General features: G+C 39.1%; 1 protein-coding gene across 1 annotated transcript in view; it reads left to right on the top strand.

Annotated features, from left to right (window-relative positions):
• Positions 1–23,251, top strand: part of TRDN (triadin) — a 243,953-nt gene that overhangs the window by 51,302 nt on the left and 169,400 nt on the right. The window contains 3 exon segments of the mRNA XM_064170120.1: positions 1,263–1,400; positions 3,310–3,336; positions 18,398–18,448. Coding sequence (XP_064026190.1) covers positions 1,263–1,400; positions 3,310–3,336; positions 18,398–18,448 — 216 coding nt within the window.

Below are 23,251 nucleotides of genomic sequence, written 5' to 3'. Positions count from 1 at the left end.
TATGGTCCCCATCTTGATACTTTTAAATGCAGGATAGATATTTCTGTTGAAACTTAAGGACAAGGCCAGGCCGATGACTCAAATCATATTTGTGGTATCCCTTCCATTGTCTACATCTGTGGGAAAGTTTCATGCAGACAGGGCAGTTATTCAGGCTGCCATTTCAAGGGCAGAAACAGAGACTAAGTTATCCCTCTTCCCAAGCAGCGTTTAGTGCAGATTTCCAAAAAATAAAGGTCAAAAGAAATACTCTGTCAGAGGCTGGAAATTTCCTCTGCTGTAGTATGCCAGCATAAAGAGGCTAGGCAGAATTCTGCTGAAATCACAGCTGGAAAAGCCTTTAAGGCAATAATGGCATTACTCAGTGATAACTGTCCTCCCTGTGTGTGGATACAGTGGGAAGCAGGCATCTCACTTCCATTAGAGGGTGAAGAACATTAAACTACACATCTTTCTTGTTTGTCAGCTTACTTGCCTGCAGGAACAGTTAAGACCAGAACTAGTTAAGTGTACAGATGTGCACCAACATATGTGTAAGAAAGTTTAGAATAGTAAGAGAAGAACCAGATCCACGGGAGTCTCTGTTTGAAAGTAGATGTTTCTAGGTCTCAGTTTGGGTTTGCATTCCTCTTCATTCTGGACCCGAGTTTGTTTAAGCCTGAGTATATCCAGCTTGCTTCTTCCCATCCTTGGTGTGTACACCATGGGAAAGAAATGACCTGTCTGTGAGGTAAAGCCAGGACTCATCGATTTCCTTAGCTAGCGCTAGTGCAAAGGAGAAGGCTCAAGGGAAGATGCAACAGTGGGACATGGAGAGCAGAGAATTATAAACAGGCATCAAGAGTTAGAGGACCTATGCCAGACAAAATAACTCAACCAACCAACCAAAAAAAACCAAAACCAAACAAAACAAACAACAAAGCTCAAACAAGTAGGCTCAAGGAAGAGATTATTTAAATATTAGGTGGAATCAAATCTATATTAGTATTTTGCCCAAGTAAGGATTTGGAGTGCAGTATGGAACTAAATTATCCACTGGGTCCTTAATCACTCTGTGAAGAGTATTTAAAGTGGGATAAAGTTTATACCAGTCTTGCACAGGCAGGAGAGCTGTCCTCTTGAATAATAAAAATTAACATTCACCATCTTTGTTTCTGTTAAAGGAGGTAGCATAATTAGTGCTGTATACAATGAAGGTTAACTTTAATCACTGAAGGAGTATCTCTTTTTCAAACTGCTTTTGTTTTAAACTCTGCACTCAGGAAGATCTGTTAACAAGCTCAGCACAGAACCACTGAGAATCATTCATGAAACATTGGAAGAATCCACTGATTGGCTCTATGGCTTTTTTTCTTTACTGTCTGACTTCGTATGGAGTGATGATGATGACAGTGATGAAGGTATTTGTAATGTAAAGTCTTCTGTAACTGCTCTAACCACTGTTTTACAAGCATTGTGTTGGCTTGCTTGCCTTTTAACCTCACAGACAAGAAGGTCAAACAAAATGAAAAGTGAACATTGTTGCTAATAAAGCATCCACTGGCTATTCCAATCAGTAAATTGGTCTCTTTGTTAGCTTTCATCTCGTGTTTAATGTACCATTACAGAAAAGCTGTCAGAATTAAATATTACCATTAGTACATCTTCAAGTAAAGAGCACTAATTTATACAAGACTTCAAAGCCACCACCAAAATATGCATCCGGATATTGCTTCAGAGAACAGCAGTAGCTATTTTCTTTTAATCAGCAAGAATCTAAAGAACTCTGATAGATATACAAGATAGACCAAGGAAGGTAGAACTTTTCTTGTTTGATATATTGATGACAAGACAATATATGGAAGGCAAAGAGCAACAAAAAGGCAAAGAAAATGTAACATTTTGGCTGAACTAAGGGGATTTGCATGTTGCAAATAATTCAGTTGACTAAGTATTATTGTTCTGCTATTGTAGTACTATTCTTCCTCTGACATCATCCAATAAATGTAAGTAGTTCATTTCAAGCATGGAAATAGCTACCCTTCTGCTATTAAACATTAACAAAAAAAAGCAATAAAGAAAAAAAATTAGTTTCCTGGTATGAGCAGAGCAGTAGTGGATCCTCATGTCACATTGTATTGGTCATTTTGACAGTGTAGGAGTGACAACTTCATTTCATGGTAGTTTATATTCTATTTGTCTAGACTAGGATTTAATTACAAAGCAACATGTACTGAGACTGGCTTCTAACTGTTTGTTCATCGAATTGAGGTCTTAGCAAATTTCCACTTTTTCAATCTGTGCATGAGCTTTTTTGTGTTAGTGCCATATATGAATACTAAGGACAGGCTGCCACATGTGAGTCTGTGAACTGGGCATCCAGTTCTGAGATATGATGTGCAACTAGCAGAAAGTCACTCTTTCATATGGTGGAGAAACAGAAAAGGAGAAATAGAGAGAGCTTCCTAAACTTTGAACAGTTTCCATATCTATCATTTCATAGCTCCCAAAGTGCCTGCAAACTTTCAGACACTTGAGCAGACAAATGTTAATGCAGATAGGAGAAGTCATGAAATATTTGGTATACAAAAATTCAAGATCTGAATGCTCACTAAGCACTTGAAAACCTCAGTTCTTTGGTCCAGGTGGAATTTCCTCAGTATCTAACGGGTGTGAAAAAGCAGTAGGCAACTTAGCGCTCCGTATCATCAAAAGTAAGTGCCTGGGAGCTCTGTGCCCATAGTGTGCTGCAGTCAGTGCAGCTGAGCCTGCACACTCACTGCTGTCATTCAGCCTAACTCCTTTAAATTCTATGTCCTTCATGGAGGTGGAATAACTCACTGAAGCAATCAATTGCTCAAAGTTCCACTGAAATTGAGCACGCCTTGGATTTCACTGGGAGCATTGCTAGATTTACAACCTTGCTTACCTGCATGTACATTTTATCAGTTGGAGCCAAAATGGATCCGCTGGGCCTCCCCTTAAAATATGGAAACATGCATAAAATCAAGCAAACTGTAAATTTTAGTCACCAGTTAACATTCAGAAGCACAAACACAGATTTGGACGTTTCCTTGGTTACTACTGCGCATTGAATTTATCTACCTTACACACAGGAAAACCTCAATGGTAAGAGAGATACCTAATGAAAAATCAAAACTCTCAGATCAGAGTGCTTGCTACTTAGCATTAAAGAAAATAGATATTCCTTTAATTAAAATGAGCTAATGTCAGAAAAAAATGGCTGCTGCTTTTTGCCTCTATTTTGTTTTGTGTTGTTTTTTAATGATGCTATCTGTTCTCTGACGCTGTCCTTTTCTCTTGGTTTAGGTGAAGTGGAACCTTCTGTACAAAAAGGTTGGTGAGTTGCTTGAATAAAGAATAATAATAATAAACATTTTAAGAATCAACTATTCGTGGGAGAGATTCTGGCATAAGTTGCATGTCTCTGCTAACCTTGTTAAGTTGTGTATTAGCAAACTCATTAGACAAGAAACCTGAGTAATAGTACTTAGGGTAGCGTTTGATGCTCTGTGAGATTTCTTGGCTGTTTCCTTGTTATCCAGAAAAAGTGAAAAATGTTCAATTCCAAGAAAAAAAATGAATTACAAAAATATTATCTGTATGCTTGCCCTGCATGTGAGACTTCTATTCATTCTAATATGAGTTATGTCTATGTCTGGAGAGAAATATTTAGAAATAGTGGTATAGAAAGGCTATTATTTAAGGATAAATAATGGTGAGGTGGTGTAAAAGTGTTTTACCTTCTGTCAGTGTGGACCCCTAAATAAGAATGACTTCTGAATCTTCTGATAAAAATTAGTTATCACTGAATTTTTAAAGCAGACAAGTGAAGCGAGTAGGATTTAGAACACGAATCTTTTCAGACATTAAAATTGTTATGCTGAAATGTAAAACTTAAGCTCAACTTCTATTAAATCAAAATGAAAATGGAGCAGAAGGCTTGAGATCCTGGTGATAGGATGTAAAGCCTTTCAAAAGCAGGCTGTGTTTTTTCCTCCAAATTGAGCACAGCTTGATAATAACAGGATGTGCAACCAGCCTATATCATCTGAATTTGGTATCCATCAAATTCTCAAAAGGTAAATTCCCTAATTGAAGAATCTATCACTCCAGCTGGTGCTGAGACTACAATCCAGTTTTCTCTGAAGATAATTGGAACTGGATCAGGCTTCTATTTAATGACACTTTTTTTTTCAGTCTCGATAGGGCATCCAAGGAATTAATAGACCTGAAGACCAGAGCCATTCATCTCTCTATGGATAATCCTTCATGTCAGGACTAAAGAAAAGTTGCAGACAGTGCAGGGAAACATTCCATCTCTTTACTCCATCAGTAAAAGTCATGACAGTTTCAGCATTGCCCTGTATCTTTTCTCAAAGAGAGAAATGCATTGATAATTTTACACTGGGTGAAAAGAGTTGTAAGTTGTTGGTAGGGATGCTAAGTAAAGAGGTGTAAAGTGTGCACTCATCGTGGGCTGGGAATAGCATGAAAATACTTCACTGCTAGGAAGGCTTAATGCATTAAAACATTGTGGAGAGCACCATGCTCAGCAATGCAGTGCCTGCTTCTTTGGAAATACTCATGTCTTACACTTTGCATTGGAACACTAGAGTGTAGATACAGAATTCAGGGAAGCCACCAAAATAAGATGGAAGCTGATTAAATTAGTCAGTTGGAAGTGATGAGCTGATTGTTCAGATCTAAAGATCCTCCATCCAATAAACTGGACATCTAAGTGTGAGCTTGGAAAGTTTTCCTTCATATGCAAAGCTCACAGCCCTGCTCTGGAGATAAACACCTGAAAATTTTGAGCCTTTGGCATGAAGACAATGGACAAGGACCTGGTTTCTTACAGATAAAATCAGCCACACAGGTGTCAAAGGCCTGAATTCAAACATCCTTCATCTGTCTTGGCAGAAAAACAGATTTTGATTGGACTTTTCCTCTCGCTGGATGTCTGCTCAGGATATTTATCTTTATCTCTCACAGGATAAAGACTTTAATCCTTTTTCCTCTGGAAGAAAAAAAAAAAAAAAAAGATGTTTCTTGACTGATTCTGGTGAAGAAAGTGTGCTTAGACCCTTTCTGGATATAACCATAAGTTTTCACATAGCAAATAACTTGTTATCATCTCGCATCTCCAGATTACTGAAGGTCTCTATTTCATCCTGGCAGCTAGGACCTGGCCTTGGTTGTACTTGATTTTGTCACTTTTATTCTAGGCTACAGAAACTAAAACATATGTGTCCTGAAGCCACCAGTATCTTAGAAACACCAGTGCAGAGTATTGGGTGAGTCTGCTCAGTTACAGGCAGCTCTGAGCTCTCTATTTGCAGACTTCTCTTCAAACCATGTAAACATCAAGCAGTTGAATTGTTTGGGGCCTCAATCTCTGAGAGCTCTGTAATACAGTCTAGTGAACAGCTTTTTCTGCTTGGATACAGTGGAAGGCTAAAGACCATGAGTGCAGAAGGTAAAACCCTAGGAGGTGAGGCAAGGACTCAGACAAGCTCGTGCAGGTAGCCCTCACAAACACCACAATCTGCTCCTCCTAGCACAAAGTGCAGATATCTCTGAGTAGCTTTTCCTAACTAATGTGTGCTGTCATGGCTATGCACCAGAAAGCAGAGTTCAGAGAAAAGGATTTCTAAAGCAAAGCAAGCCATTGCATCTGTGATTTGCCCAGTGTAACTACTGCTGGGATGGCCAGCTCTACAAATTAAGTTAGAGAAGTTTGGGGTAACCAAATGTTAGTAGTTTAATGCACAAAGTCAGAACCAAGTTTTTAGCTCATGGAACCTTCTCTCTTTTCATATAAAGGACTATTTCTGCATCCAAGTCTCTTCCACTCAATGCAGTATTGTTATTTCCAGCTTTGTGAATGATCTTTCTTTAGGTAGCTGTTATGCTTGCAGCAGTTGGAAATCTCAACCAAAAACATGATCCAGTGAGACTGTGCACTATACCACTGCTGTCTCCAGAAGATGAATAGCTTGACTTTTTGCATGTATTTACTTGAAACTTCTCTCACATTCCACTCTGGAAATGTCCATTGTGGTTGCTATGTCTGATTTTTGATTATTTGGGTTGAATCTGTCCCTCAGTTTACTGTGGTGTCCCAGAATAGGCTGAGAGTTGTCCAAAAGTCTCAGTTCCTATTTTTAATGTATGGAAAAGCCTTCACTATTTTGGTTTGTTTTCTAGAAGATTTTAAGAATTCTAAAACGTTAGAACAACTTTTGCTTTATAATGGAATATATGAATGTGTCCAGAGAAGGGCAATGAAGCTGGTGAAAGGTCTGGAACACAAACCCTATAAGCAGAGGCTGAGGGAGCTGGGGGTGTGCAACCTGGAGAAGGGGAGGCTCAGGGCAGAGCTCATTGCTGTCTACAACTACCTGAAGGGAGGCTGTAGCCAGGTGGGGTTGGTCTCTTCTGCCAGGCAACCAGCAACAGAACAAGGGGACACAGTCTCAAGTTGTGCCAGGGGAAGTCTAGGCTAGATGTTAAGAGGAAGTTGTTGCCAAAGAGAGTGATTGGCATTGGAATGGGCTGCCCAGGGAGGTGGTGGAGTTGCCATCCCCAGAGGTGCTCAAGCAAAGCCTGGATGAGGCACTTAGTGGTGTGTTCTGGTTGATTGGCTATGGCTGGGTGCTAGGTTGGACTGGATGATCTTGGAGGTCTCTTCCAACCTGGTTGATTCTATGATTCTATGAACTGGAAAGGAAAAAAAAAAAAACAACAAAGTAAAAAACCAAAAGAAGATTACTGCTACATCAAAGTAATTACATTCTGAGAAGAAAAAAATCAAGGGGAGTGGTAAGGACACTGTGCAGTGATGAAATAAAAGAAGTCTGATGATAATTACAAACTCAAAGCAAGCAAAGATCGAGTTCCTAGAAATGTAAATTGAAAGCCAAGATAATAAAAGTACAAGTAATGACAATGGCCCTGCACATGCAACAGGACTAATATCAGTTCCAGAATGCTTCACAAAGGATGAAAATATGTCTCAAGTCTCTTTTTTTCTTTTTTAACTATTACATTTTTTTTTTTGCCAGTCCAAGTCTTATCACTAATATTTATCTTTAATAATTATAAAATAATGAACATTTGATATTGGCTAGGAAAAAAAAACCCAAGCAAAGTTCTTCAGTGGAGGAGGTGAAAGATTATTCTGTGGAGGACTTTGCAATCTTAAACAATGCCTATTCTGAACATGCTAAAACTGCAGAGCATTTTCACAAAAGATATTGAGAAGCCTAATAACACTGGCTTAATATGTTTGGGTCTTCATTTCTTTCTAGAACAATGGTTATGACTGATAATCTTACTCATCCTTTCAGGGTTAGTGTAACCTTTAGAGACAAATTCAATTCTTTGACAGATGTGTGCTTTCTTCTATTTTGATCCTTTTTACTAGGAATTCTTGTTGCAAAAAGAGGGAGGGTTTTTTTTGGTGGGGGGGAGAGGGAGCATGGATATTACTGGCATCAGTTGTGAGTTTGTTAAATAGAAACCTGAGAAACCTTATTGCTGCCCAAGAGTGACCACATGCAGATGCCTCAGGAAGGATATAAGAACTGTTTAAAATGTAGTGATGGTTTCCCAAGAACATAATCTAGACATTGGCCAGTCTGGGATGTCCCAAGCCATGGTGTCATTGTACTCAACAAGGACACAATTCTTGTGTGGATATCATCCATCCACTGCTTTCTATGAACCCAAGGACACAGAAAGTGCACACTTTAATGTTAGGGAGCAAAACAACCATAGCAGTATATTGCTGGAACCAGTTAGATCCCATAATAGCATTTCGAAGAGGATTCTTTTCCTTCTGCATAAAGTGACTAGTTAAACTGCAATTAGTCACAGTTATCTGTTAACTCAGAGAAGTCCTGTATGCATTAGGAGGCTTAACTTTTAACTCACTGTCATCAAACGTTACCATTTTTCCACACTAGAGGAAAAACTATACAGGATTCAGGTGAACAAAGAAAGCTGACCAGTGTCACTTGAGACACCATCCATGTAGTATCTCAGATGTAACATGGGCCTGGCAGAAATGCCATAAGACCTATGGTAGAAGTGCTCACTTATAGGGCAGCTGATGACTACCAAGGTACCTTATGATGTTTAAAAAGCCATTAGCTGCCTGTTAAGGTTCAGGACCTTGTACCTGACCTTGCCAAACCTCATGAAGTTCTTTTGTTATACAGTGACAACCTAGTAAAATAAACAAGTGGGTTTTCTGGAGTTACTACCTGAAAACTGTGTTGCAGGTGTGGTTGATATATATGTTTCTTAGAAATTAATTATGCAGTTCCATTCATGCCTAAAGTATATATCTATTTGTACTGGTAATGTCTTCAGAATTCACTTTCTTTTATGGTCCCATATGGTAATGTTCACTTTTCTGTGTATGAGTTGCTATTATAGATCTCTCTAAAAGGCTTTCACTGTCTCCCTAGGCTACACTTTACTACAAAGCATTTTGCATATCTTTGTGTAAAGTACACCCTGTGTTAAAGGATGAAAATCATTGATTGATTCAATTCTCAGATGTTAAGCTGCTTTTGCAGATATGTACTTTCCGCATCTTGCATTTTTTGTGGTATCCATTTCTCTTATTAATGTTCTTTTAACAGTCTCATCTTGTTTTACTCTCTCTGATCAATACAGCAATAGCATATCCACTATAAAATAGCATTTCATAATGTAAAGAAAATATTTTCTGTGTTATCCAGATGAAAAAAGAAAAGATACACCACTGGGGAATAAGGATGTTCAATTATAGCTCTGTCTATTAAAGAATAGGGATTCAGTTTCACTTGGAGTTGAAACATTTCATCCAAACTTGCCAGTTGCCTGTTTAAAAGATAGAGAGAGAACTTTGAAGTACAAGGTCAGTAGGAATCCTGGGCAAAGGTGCAGCAGTACAGAGGTTTGCGGCTGTTTAAGCGACCCTCTTAAATCAGGGAAATCTCGAAGTGCAGCTAACCATGTTACCTTGGGGGAAATGCTCCTGTGTGCCCCATCAGTGGAGCACTGGAGTGGTTCTCACCAGGAGCATTTAGGCAGTTGCCTCCCCGCCTGGGAGCCTGCTGTGACTGAGAAAGAGCAAATGCCTGGCCAGGGCATTCACAGGGTCTTCCAAAACTCACAGATTCACTGAATTATAGGGTGCATTGGGTTGTAAGGGACCTCTACAGGCTACCTAGTTCAACCTCCCTTCAGTCAGCAGGGACATGCAAGCTAGATTAGGTTGTTCAGAGCCCCATGAAGCCTGACCTTGAATGTCTCCAGGTTTGGTGCCTACACCACCACCATTGGCAGCCTGTTCCAGTGATCCACCCCTCTCACAGTAAAGACCTTCTTCTAGTTGTCAAGTCTAAATCTAACTTGCTCTAGTTTCATTCCACTGCCTCTTGACCTAGTGCCATAAGCCTTCATAAACAGTTTCCTGTTGGATATAGTTTACAAAGCCTATGACAGTTCCCAGCCCCACCCTCAGCTCTCTTGTCGCCCATTCAAGTACTGGCAGACGGTTTATAAGTGCTCTTTGAGCCTTCTCTTCTCCAGGCTGAACAGCCCAAACTCTCTGACTGTCTTTATAGGAAAGCTTCTCCAGCCCTCTGATCATTTCCATGACCTTCCTCTGGACCCTGTCCATGCCTGTGTGCTTGTGTTGAGGGCCCTAGAGCTGGACATGGCAAAAGTTAAACCTACAGCACCAAAAGTGTGGGTCCTCTGTGACTCTGAGTGGAACTCAAATTTCCTCACAGCTACTGCTGTGCCAAGGAAAAAATGCAGCAAGAGAAGCCCCTGTGCTTATGACCCCCAGAAACAGCATCTCTGTTCTGCATGCCAAACCTCTAAAAAATTCCACTTGATCTGGAACTGATTGAATTTAGAGGAATATATATTTGCACACTAATACATTAAGATAGGATCTGCAGAGTAGGCATTTTTTAGCTGAGCAGAGGAATTGTGGTTAGTTCTGTGATTTCTTTTTGTCTTTTCACACACACACAAAAAATGCTTATTGAATAGACTCAGATGGGAAAAGATTTCTTTGATACTAATCAAGAAGTGAGATTTTATATATAGTTCTCTGTATCATTTTACTCTACTCAGGTCTACAAGTTTTGTCTGCATTTGTTCTGCATAAAATGACATTTGATTAAATGATAACACTGATTATGGAAAGCATAATTTTAAACTGGTCCAGTAACATCTTTGCAGACTGGAATCTGTAAAGAGAAACATGTCAAGACAATTTTATTTTCCACAGAAAGAAAAGGAAAAGCTGGCTTTGATCACATGGCTCTACCTCTGCTCTGGTCTGTGGTTGTTTTTTGGTTTGTTTTTAATCAAAGTACAGTTAGCATTCTTTTTGTATTTTAGAACTAGGGTTACAGAACTACAGCCTGGGAGCTGCAGTTGTTTAGCCTGGAGAAGAGGAGGCCCAGGGGTACAACTACCTGAAGGGAGTTTGTAGCCAGATGGGGATTGGTGTCTTTTCCCAGACAACCAGCAACAGAACAAGCGGATGCAGCCTCAAGTTGTGATGGGGGAGGTCTAGGCTGGATGTTAGGAGGAAGCTGTTGTCAGAGAGAGTGATTGGCATTGGAATGGGCTGCCCAGGGAGGTGGTGGAGTCACCCTCCCTGGAGGTGTTCAAGGAAAGCCTGGCTGAGGCACTTAATGCCATGGTCTGGTTGACGGGACAGGGCTGGGTGCTAGTTTGGACTGGCTGATCTTGGATGTCTCTTCCAACCTGGTTAATGCTATGATTCTGTGAATGAAAAACAAACAAACAAACAAAAACAAAACAACAAACAAACAAACAAACAAACAACAATCTTAACACAGAATCACACAGAATTTCTTAGATTGGAAAATACCTGCAAGATCAACAAGTCCAATCATTAGCTTCACACTGACAAGTCCTTGCCTAAACCAAAGCCCTCAGCACAACATCTAATCACTATGAATCGCTATGGCTGGAAAGAACCACCAGGATCAGCCAGTCCAACCTTCATCCCAGCATCCTTACCATATTTATACACTTGCAATGAAAACTACTTTAATGCAAACAATGTTTAGGGTGGAAGATCTTTCCATATCTTCCACTTTTTAACCTTTCAAAAGCCCAATCATTAAAATTAGTTCATATAAACCAGTCAGTGTCTGGTTTTCCTGAAGGATGCCAATGCTGCATAGTGGATAGCTAGGCAAAGATAATTTGAAGTTCCCTGCTACCCCTAAAAACCTTTATGGCAAGATTGCTTTTCTGTTGCAAATTGATACTTTACCAGAGGAAACCCTTCCTCTTCCCAACAAAAAACCCTCTACAAACCAAACCAAAACCAACCCACCACCTCCACCCCTCTACCCCCCAAAAGAAAGCCAACTAAAAAAAACTCAAAACCCTCTAAAAAACTCAGTAAGGCTTTAGAAAGAAAATAAATGGTTGTGCACTGCCTTAAATAATTCCATTGGACTGGGTAAACTGAGGCTTTCAAGCTGAAATTAGCCACAGCCATTTCTTTCTTTTACCTTTTTTTCTCTTTTCTCTCTTTTTTTTTATTCTTCTACCTTTTTTCTTATTTTTTTCTGTTTTTCTTTCCCCTCTCTCTCTTTTCTTTTTTTTCCTTGTGAATGATATATTAAAACTGATAGGCTTATCTCAAAGAAAGAAATCTTACAAGAACTATGTAACAGCTCCCATGTTTACAGCTAATACTCCAACCTTGGGGAGTTCTATCAAATGTTCTGTCTAATCTCAGCTTTTCAGGGAAAAGAAATATACTCCTATTATGCTAAAAGACAACTTTATATTGAAAGAGTTTGCAGGATTACATTTTTTTTTTTTTTTGGCAGCCCTGATAGATGTACAAAATTGCCTAAGCAGATGAAAATGAAAAGGAGAGGTCAGAGTGATTGTGTGATAAAAGTGTTTTAATGAGCACACAGTAATATAGTGATACACTTCTGTGATTCTGATTCTGTGATTCCACTCACCATTAATTGCTAAAGCGATTTTATTCTGTAGCAAAAAGGCTGCTATTTCAAACAGCACTCTGGGAAAATATGTACATACTTAATTGTCTTTACCATAATGAGAAAAGGAGAAGTGGGATAAAGTCCATTTAGAAAGTTGGAGATTATGAAAGAGTGGCTTATAATAAAGTCTTTAAACAGGCTGGGATGTTTTCTTGTTCTGAGAATAACATGCACAGCGTTTTGAAAATGCCTTCCTTGCGATGCAGCTCCTTCTTTGGATAATCTTGTAAAATCAAATAGAAAAAACAACCACTCTGAAATCAGAGGACTCCTTAAAATTATCAAAATGATGTCAGCAAGTCAGCTACAGTGAATTTCTATTATACTGAAGCTGCAATAACGTGGAAACAATTTAGTATCTGCTGAAACAAATTTAATTGACGTTTGTGCTGTTGTGGCTTTAACATATATCTTGAAGGCCATGTCGAATTCCTGCATTCTTGAGGGGTTATAAAGCTTGCTTGTTTGCTGTATGCTGCTCAGCATAGGCAAATTGTCCAGAAATATTTGAAGGCCATATTCTTTCTATTTCTGATAGCTGCTTCGTGGTGCCAAAGGATCAAATGGAATGAATAAAGGCAGCTAAGGTGAAGTAGCTGAGCTTTGCTGGATAGGTTTAGGACCAATCAGCCTCACTTCACAGCAACATTTACAGCTGAGAACAGCATGTTGTTTTGGGTAAATATACACCAGAGCAGAAGAATGAGAAATAATTTTCCATGACCTCTATCTTATGCAGCAAATGAGAGATGCTGTGTAATTCTGTGTACTGTGAAAGAAGAGAGAGAAGAAAAAAGAAACCTCTAAATTGTAGTTTTGATTTCCAGTGAGATGGCTAAACAATTTTGAAACAGTACTTAAGAGGCACTGTGACCTGGTGCATCACACAGTGAAGGAGCACACAAACTGTTCAGCATTTGCCCCACTAAGAGGCAATTAATCTCCTCTCACATTTTCAAGAGAGATCATACAACATAGGACTTCAGGAGGAGTTGTTCTGTACCTCAAGCTGAAATTGTCATAAATTCTCAGAACAGGGCAAGATCCAAGTAAACATTGGGGATAAGACTGTGCTGCTAGCAGGCTAGTAGGGAAGTCACCTAAATTAGTCATATGTGTCACTCCAACACTGAATGCTGGTACTAAAAGCCTTCTGTTACAGGCTTTGGTTCTTCAATATATGCACAGTACACCAGTTTAATTCCCTAGGTAAATATTTCCTGTTGGGTTTAGTTTCTTTTTTCTTCCTGTGTTTCTTCTCCTGTTGGGAAATTTGTTTTCTTCCCTCTAAATGATGTATTAGTAGTTAGCTGGAAGTTGCTCTAATGCACAAGTTACTTTATTTTGCTCCTAGCCCCACAAGGATAACTGTCACCCTCACCAGCTGGTACTATCTAGATTAAAAATAGACATCAGCTGCACAATTGCAAATTTCTCCTGAGGATACCAGCAGCAAGAGAGTTGACTACAATTCTTCATATAGACAGCTTCTAGAAACACATTAGAAATGACATCCCTCTCATCTTCTAAAGCTCTTAACACCACTCACTCTTGCCTTGCCCTCAGTATCTATTTCCACCAACTCTTCAAGATAATCAGCTGCCTGCTACCAATTAGACTTGATAAACTAGCAAGGATATAGCCCCATTAAATTGTTGGCAAAAGCTGTAAGGGTTTTAAGTGCTCTAAAGCAAATTATTAACCTCTGGTTCATCAAAACTCTGAGTAAGACTCACTTTCCTTTTTAGACATAGAGAAGGAATGTTAAAACACTGTGTTACCTGTAAGAGCGACTGGGAAATGAACAACATATTAGCATTTCAAGTGAAATTCCATCTGTTCAATTCTACCTTTCAAACAGTAGGTACATTAAACTTGCATTCCATCTACTGCTGTATTTAAGTAGAAGCAGAACAGCTTCAAGCATGAGGAGGAAATATCCAATGTCAGGAATCAGAATTAAATTCCCTGTTCTTTTTCTGACTTTGAGTCTCTTTGAGTAAAGCATTCTTGTCTTTCAGATGGGAACAATAATCTTTTTTTTTTTTTCACTTTCCCTCTAATACAGTTGTCAATTTTTATTTGGTTTTGGGTATATTTCATCCATAAGATGGAAACTTAGGAGAGGGTGAGGTTTTGGAAATGTTTTAGCTAAGCCAGATTGCCACTCACTGTGCAAGGTTCTGATGAAGCAAGATGCAGGGCTGTGCTTTTCCTCTAAGAGGAGAAATGTAGCTCTCTTCAAGTCTGAACTCCTGTGTTACAGAAGTGAGGTAGTTTGTTATAACTCCACGTGGTACCTAAAGCATTTCCTGTGGGCTGAAGTTCTTAGGTATTGCTGTCTACAACTACCTGAGGGGTGGTTGTGGCCAGGAGGAGGTTGCTCTCTTCTCTCAGGTGGCCAGCACCAGAACGAGAGGACACAGCCTCAGGCTGTGCCAGGGGAGATTTAGGCTGGAGGTGAGGAGAAAGTTCTTCACTGAGAGAGTCATTGGACACTGGAATGGGCTGCCCGGGGAGGTGGTGGAGTCACTGTCCCTGGAGCTGTTCAAGGCAGCATTGGACGTGGCACTTGGTGCCATGGTCTAGCCTTGAGCTCTGTGCTAAAGGGTTGGACTTGATGATCTGTGAGGTCTCTTCCAATCCTAATAATACTGTGATACAGTTAAAATAGCCAAGACTAATGGCATTAATTTCAATACATTAAAAAAGAGGTAAGACAAAATAAAACCCAGAAACACAAGAGCAGACAAAGAAGGGAATTATGTTTCAGGAATCTGGAGAATCTCTGTACTCTATCGTGTGGTGCTGAGGGAATGGTTTGGCACCAGACTTGATCAAGTTAGACAATGGCTGGACCTGATGATCTTAAAGGTCACTTTCTAGTGCACAGTCAGTGCTGGGCTATCATTAGACAACATGAACTGGTGTTGATGCAAATTAGCTGAGGAAGCTAGTGCCCAAACTGCATGGTCAGCAGGGATTTTCAGTGCAGCTGCCTGCAGTACTTACCCTCAGCTGATCGTGAGGGCCTGCTTTGGGTCAACAGTAAATAGATATATCAGCCTGCTAACAGTATCATCAAATGTATCTCCTGTCAGCATTCTGGTCAGTGAGGACACTATGAGCTTCCCATCTTGGGGTTATTTAATGTAATCACCCTGCATGTTCCACATATCTGCACAAGGCCCAAGGTCTAGAGAAGTCACTGTCAAGCAGTATCCATATTTAAGGAAATAAAATACTCACCCAGCATTCAAGAAATGCAAGGGGATATGACTTGATAAATGAAGAAAACAAACAATGAAATATAGCTTTTAAAAGACATACTCCCTTACAATAATTTAACAAACCATGCTGTCATCTCATAAAGAATCAGGATGGTTGCCGTGGTGACAAAGATTATCCTTGCTGCTGCTTGATTCTGTCATCTTTCTAAACATGAATTCATAATATTTAGGATTTATTAACAACGTGTCACATTGATAGAGATAAATTACATCCTCTAAACTGGCCATGAAAGTCTTCTGTAATATTATAGCTGCTTTGTCAACTCAGCAATAAGATATGATGTGATTACTAGAAAGTTAAAGCTATTTGTCATAAAAGATGAAGCAGAGAGTATCAAAACTCTCAGAACAGAAAAAAAAAATAATCTCCAGCAATCTGAGGTGTTTCCTTATTTTAAATGTTTAGGAGTTAGCAAAGAGCTGCTGTTTGCTGTCTTGTAAATTGATCCACATCAGCATATACTGAGATTAGATTTATTTGTGCTGAGGAAATTCAGGTTGTAATATATCAGAATTTATGTGCTCCAGGCTGCAATTTTTTTTATGATGCTTCAAACTGTAATGGAGAGCTCATGAAGAGACCTTAATGATGGCACACTTCACAATATATAAACCCATATATAGACACATGTGTGTGTGTTATGAAGATGAATTTCACTTCAAGGAATTTATGTAGGGTTTGTTGTGATATGTGGTGTATCCTAATTGTAGCTGCAAGTTAGATGAGATTCTCAGTGTACAGAGCTGTCTAGAAGGTGTATTTTTGTGCACCTTAGTGAAACATTTCTGTCAAGTAAGCTTCAGGGCTGATACAACTCGAGGCTGATTTATAGGGCTAGCTCTACAGTCATTGCTCCAGACATATTTTCCAGGCAAACCATCAGGAAGAAATTCCCTAAAACCACAACAATTTTTAAAAATGATTTTTTTTTCTTTTAAAGTAACAAAATTCAGTGCTTATTTTCTCAAGAAAAAGAGGCTTTTTTCCCCCTGTAGTGACACACATTATAGATGGCAGCAACTCAGTGGAGCTGAGCAAGCAAGGAATAGTGTCTGTGTAGATGACTCTGCCTGAAGAATGTGATTTATCACTTTGTGGGCCATACTCACCTCTGTGTGTAGGTTGACCTCTTGAGCTGAGTGAGATATCTCTGCAGTATGTTGCAATGCAGAGGAAGTGACTCAGCTTTCTTTAAGTCAGGATTTGAAGGCAGTCTGGAACATTAGCCCAGAGAACTGCTCAGATGTGCTTGGAATCACAGAGCAAGTCTTCTTGCCTTGCGCCACTCCTACAACTTATGCTACATAAACTGCTTTACCCAGCCTTTTAATCAGAACAGATAGGAAAAGTTTGACAATCCAGTGATTGGATTCTGTCAGATGATGCTGAAAAAATAAATAAAAGATCCTCACATAGTTTCAGAAAGAGAAATATTCCAGGCCCAGCTGAAATACAGTCAATCAATAGGGCATGATTTCTTCCTAATCACCACCTTCGAGGTTTATAGAACAATAAATGAACTACACACTCAGGCTGCAAAGAACAAGATGAAAACTAAATAAAAAGTCCTTTTAGCTTAATGGCATTATATAATTAGCTTAATTATGCTGCCATACATTAGGCTAACAGTGATATGTATTTTGGCCTTTGCTACCCTTTATCTTAGTGAAATAATGTTCTCTCTATCTGCAGACAGCAGAGCCTGATGTCATAGAATAGTTATGTTTCTCACAAACCAGACACAATCATTACTTCAGATGGCAAAATGCTACACCATAAATCATTCTGCATTTATTTTCAAGGACCTATGCAAAAATCAGAGTTTGGGAAGGGAAAATGCTATTTTCTAAGGGGTGTCTTTGGCAGTGTTGCACCCATAGTTATTTGTAAGGTGTTGTAAAGTGGAAGATTTTAGTTGTCTTCAACAGGCATTAGAGTAGCTCCTTAGAGCTGAGAGTTAGTATGTACAACTTCTCTGTTCAATTAAGTTTGGAGTCATTGCTCTTGCTGCAGACCAAATCTAACACTCAGAATAGAGAGGCATCTCCTATACAATCTTGTGAGATTTTCTTATGTTTTGGTCCAAGATGAATTTGATCCAGTGCTTCATACCACTTTGCTTCTGCAGGAATACATGACAGTACCATAACTAGACAGTCTGTATGGCCTTAATTGCTTCATTGTGTACCTAGAATAAATGGCCTTTCAGTTTCGATCACTGTATGCAAACAGTGCTGTGCAAGTTTGATTCAGTTCTGATTTGCCTTCTCTCTGTATTATCCTGGTTTTGGCACAATAAAGAGAATAGTAAAGAAGTTGCAGAAGTATATTGCAGTGATCTAATAGCAATGTCACAGGAATCTTGTCTGAAGGAAATGGGATAGCAAGGGCAAGTAAATACCATATGACTTTCTCTTCTAACAGGCAGTTCTCAGTGATTTGGTATACAGCATGATTAAAATGAGTCATTCTCTGAGACAACGATCCCTAAGCTGGGAACTTTTATCTCTGGAATTTGTATACAGCATTGAGTCTAACTTTTATTGTGTGCTAGAGTTAGCAACTCAGTATGTGGGCTTTAAAAAATTTAGAAAAGGTAATAAAAAGAATTTTTTCTTTCCTTCCAAAGGTAATTTGGAAAACACTAAATATTAATCCTGGTAAACAACTCAAGATGCGTAAAGGAAAACATTTAGAAAAATGCATGCTTTGTTTTTCTGATTCATGATTAATAGATGTTACTGTGTAGCTTTTACAGCTCAGCAAAACCTATTCTTGACTTTAAACAGAGCTGTATTGCTCCCTTAAAAACAGAATCATTCAAGCCACTTGATGGGTTTTATGCATATAGTTTGCATACATACAACACTGAACTTTCATGTGTATAATTCTGAGCATACAGATGATAAAGCCATGACTCTGCTATAATATTTGAAGCACTTTGCTGCTTTTTTTTGTTATTCTGAGAATGTAGCTGATATTTCTGTGTGAAAATTACTTGAATACTGATAACTGTTTTGCATTGCTTTCAGAAATTCAAAAACAGAAACCAGAGAGACATGAAAAACGAACACCACCAAAGGGTAACTTTATTTTTTTGTCTACCTATACAAATGTGTGCAATATACAGTGTATTTGTTAACTACTTGTGTTACCATTGCTGGTTTAGAAAAGCATTCAAAGATCATTAGCATAGACTGGAAATGACAAAAAAAAAAACGTGTCTAGTTTAAGCATTAGTAAATACTGGCATGGTTGTGTGGTTATATTGTAAATAAGCTATAATCGGATTCCCCTGGCCAAAATTATCCAGAAATCTCTTCTTTCTTGTAGCAGAGGTGTGAGAAAGTAGAGTGTTGATGAACTTCCTCTGGTGCAAAAGGCATGAAGTGTGTTGGGCAAGGAAGAAAGCAAATTTATAGGCCAGTGGGTGCCATCCAAGTTAGGAAGTCATAGTAAATGGTGAGCCAGGTGTGTATCAGAGATAAGAAAAGCCTCCACTTTAAGAACCTACTCTTTCTCAGACTGCTTAATCTCCTCCAACTGGCACTTTCAAAAAAAAAAAAAAATCACAGAGGAACTGGTTTGGACTGGTTTTCAGAGGCCATGTAAAGAAAGTTTCCTGGGATGTGTGCATATTTTTTGCCTAGGAAACCCTTCTCTGTAAAGGTTAGGCCACATAAAATGTGATGAACATCTCTCTGATGCACCAGTGCTGTGCTTAGCAATAGCAGGAGGAAGCAAGAAGAGAGCTTATTAAAAATAGTGTATGTACCTACCCCCTGCTTCATGCCATTATATTCATTTCTGTATATATTCTGTATATGTTTTTATAGGATATTCACCTCTAGTGCTAGCTATTTAGTTCTGTGCTAATCAGGGTCATCTGGAGTGCCTAGAATTGCTTCCCAACTATTTAATAAATCATGTTGTATGATAATGAATTTTTTAGGGTACCAGTAGGCTAGCCAGGCAGTAATGAACTCAGCTCCATTAACAAGGCACGCCAGTTAAGATCTTTTCAAGCACAGTAGTCTAAAAACACAGACAAAGTTGCAGCCTTCACCAAAACAGCCTCTTGTGCACCATTTCATCCGTACAGAAATACATTGCTTTACCCACAAGAACTTTAATGTTGCAGAAATAATTAGTTAGAAGTTACAGGATGCCAGGAAAAAAAGCATTCAGGTGTAATTAGTCAAGTCTCTTTATGCCTGATAATGCAATCTTTAATTACACAATCACTTAATGAAGCATAGAACAAATTCTATTTTCCTATTTTTCAGTTTTCATATTTAGTCCCAAAAATGTTTCTTGTACACAGGAGGAGCAACAGCAAGAAAATATTCTGCCTGGTCACAAGATAGGGCATGATAAAGATGTGAACCTTTAGGGAGTTTTAGAGGTATTTGTGTGCCTCTCAATTAGAAGTAGCCTCTCTAGTTTTGTTTTTTGTTAGTTTGGGTTTGTTTTCTTAAGAAGTTATTCATCTTATGTGACAAATAGATTCCAGGTTCTTCAAAACTATTTTGTTTACTATCCATAGCACACATCTGTCCCTCCTTACCCTTATTCACTTGTTAACAGAGAGATACTGATAATGTTTACATCATAGAATAAAGCTGCCTGTGTTTTAGCCTATGGATAAATGGTGAGCTTTACAGACAAAGGTAGTGTGTAACCATAATGCAATTTGATGTAGCTAGAAGACAAGGTATTTGAGACAGCTAAATAGAGCTGGGCCACACAAAGCCACATGAATTAACAAAATTGGCATCTTTAGTGGCTTATTTACATTTGAAACAGGGGCTCTCTAACCTGATTTCTGCAGATATGGCTATGATATGCCTGAGTTAATTGTGAACTAGGTGAGATGGTACAGAGAGCACTGTAGCCACAGTGACTCAGGTACAGCTGTCACTTATTTCTGTAGCTGAATTAACTTACAGCAGTCTTGGGCAAAGCCAATGCTGTGAGCAATTTGATGACAACCAGTTGCTGTCAAACCTAAACCTGTTCAGATGGGTGTGATGCTGGCTGACTGTTGCAATTAAATCTTATTTTAAATGACATAAACAGGCAACTCGCTAGGCATTGTCTCATGCTTACATAGGCATTTGCGTTCAGTGTTGAAGGGCTAAATCCAGCTGGGTGTTAGGCACTGCAGGGAGCAGCATGCATGTCTGGTGCTGCTCAGGAAAGACCTGAGCAAATTCAGAGACAAGCCTCTTCCACCTTCACAGGCAGGTGAGGTGATTTGTAAGGAGTGCAAATGCCTCCAGATTTCATTAATTGCTGGGATTTCCTCAGGCTGCTGTTTTGGACCTGGAAGCCTATGCCTCTCCAGCCCAAGCCCTTTCTCTTTTTTTCCCCCAGTGTTCCCTCAAGAAGGATTAAGTAATAGCTATGTAAGGTTACTTTGCTTCTGAATAAAAGCATCTACACAGAGATTTAATGCTCTCTGACTAATGCACTCTAACTTCATTGTATTAGTTCATTTATCTTAACTTTCCTGTGTGTTGCACTGTGGACAAGCACTTAGTCAGTTAGCTGAAGCAAGCAATCTCTGCTTCATGCTCACTGCACTCATCACCTAGCTTTGTACTAAGCAACAGGCTTAAGATGTACTCAGCTGGAAACTATTTTTACTTCCCTTAGGTATGGAATTAGTGTTTCCTTATGATATCTCTCCTTTTTGCACTTGCTTTTTTTAGGGTTGGTAACATCTCCATCTCAAACACTTCAAAGAAGGAAGGCTAAATCACATCCCCCTTCATTGTCTTCCACTTGATGCAAATAAAACCAACCAATAGATCACAGGATCACAGGATGTTAGGGGTTGGAAGGGACACAAGGAGATCATCAAGTCCGTGCACCCTGCCAGAGCAGGACAATCCTATCTAACGCAGATCACAGAGGAACACATCCAGACAGGCCTTGAAAGTCTCTAGAGAAGGAGACTCCATAACCTTCCAGGGGAGCCTATTTCAGTGCTCTGTGACCCTTAGAGTAAAGAAGTTCCCCCTTGTGTGGAGGTGGAACTTCCTCTGCTGCAAGATGATTGAAACACGAGAAAACCTCTCAGACACAGACTATATTCCTTGCTTTTAATTTTATGTGAAACAGGCAGAAATATTCTTACATGATTAAATTTGGAATTCATTGCTAAATTGCCTTAAATTTTTCCATTATAATCTCCTCTTTTAGATTATTTATAAACTTACCACTCGCCAGTCACTGAGGAGGAAATTTTTTATGCTCATCTTTTTGCCTCAGGCTGAATTTTCATTCAAAGTCATATAAAAATGTCTCAGCAATTTCCAAAATCTAGGTTAGTGAAAATTAGGTTGGGGTGTTACATATTTTCCAATGCTAATAACAGTTCATTCTAAGTTTATGCTGTTTGGGGCATTTGCAAGGAAGTTCAAGAATTATTTTGTTAAGTTGTAGGAAAAACTTCTCCTACACCATTACAATAGAAGTAGTTTTAGTTCTTATTATTCTTTCTGGATGAATCCAGCATCCTGCTGAAATAAATAAATAACAGAGGTGAAGGAGGTGATCCTTTAATTACAAAGTGTGCCATAAAGCAAATAAAATGCTTGAATTAAGGTTGAAAGAGCAGGTTTAGTTCTAGCATTTTTCAGCTGAAGAGTGCTTGACTTATCAGCCCTTAAACCATTTTTATGCTTTCTCTTTGTTGGTCTTTTTGGGGTTTTTTGTATTTTTATATGCAGAAAAAAATCCTATTAAGTCTAATTTGTTTCACAGAAACATAGCAATATGGTCAGCCTGGCTTATTTCTAAAACCTAATGTTTGCACCTAGGCATTGTGGGCTTGAAATAAAAAGGGCATGCCTTAAGCCTTTGCAAGGAGATATCCAAGTGACTACATCTGGGAGAGATCTGTAGGGAATAAACTATTTTTCTATGACAGAACTTTTAGGACTACATGTGAAGCTGAACACAAAGGCATATTGGAGGGAGAGGGCGGAAAACAGAGTTAATATGCAAAAGAAAAATCATATTTAAGTTTGCCAGATCAAAAGCTTCCACAGACTTTGGTGTCCCTGCTGTGCTGCAATTGAAGAGTCCAAACTAGCCAGTTGTCACAGCCCCGAAACATGAACCCTTTAATTTTTGGCAGCACCTGCCCTTCCTGGGTTAGGTTGTACCCAAAAGCCACACATCTGACAGTGTCCATAAGAGGTAGTGGTAAATATTACAATCTGAGATTAGCAAGTTCTGAGGTTATGGGGATATCAACACACAGGATAGTGCTCTTGACACCTTCAGCCTATCACTGGGAAGAGAAAAAGAGCTTATGCTTATGCCAGCCTGGTTTCTGCTTATCCACATTCCAGGCTCCCTGCCCAGATACACCAAGTTACCTGTATTTCTGAAGCAGGAGCCAGTTGAACCCCTCTCCACATTTTTAGCTTGCAGGCCATACAAATATTCAGACTGCCTTGCATTTTACCCCTTTATATCATTCTGATGATGTGAGACAACCTTAAATTAGGTTTTTAAAAATCTTTTTTGTCCAGTTCAAGGTCTGCTAACGATTCACTTTCTGTCATTCAAGACTTAGTTTGTGTATTTTTTCTCCCTAAAGCAGGAGATAGGGAAATATGGAGAAACTAGAATGAGTTGCAAAGACCCACACAACAGTCTCTCTAACACAAGTAAGATGTTCAATGGCTAAAAACAAGGGGTTTGATTGCCAGTCTGTTCTGCATAGCTCAGCTATGTGTGTTGGCATAGAGGCTACAAGGGCTTTTGTCCAACATGCAGAAGCTCAGGTTTCACTGCCATTGACCATCACAGAACTATTGTGTGCAAAGCTGTGCTGTTGCCCCATCCAAAATTGAAAGCACGCCACGTTT

The sequence above is a fragment of the Pogoniulus pusillus genome, chromosome 33, assembly GCF_015220805.1.
Source record: "Pogoniulus pusillus isolate bPogPus1 chromosome 33, bPogPus1.pri, whole genome shotgun sequence".
Taxonomy (NCBI): domain Eukaryota; kingdom Metazoa; phylum Chordata; class Aves; order Piciformes; family Lybiidae; genus Pogoniulus; species Pogoniulus pusillus.
Note: the sequence above shows the minus strand (reverse complement) of the source record. Positions and strands in the feature narration are given on the sequence as shown.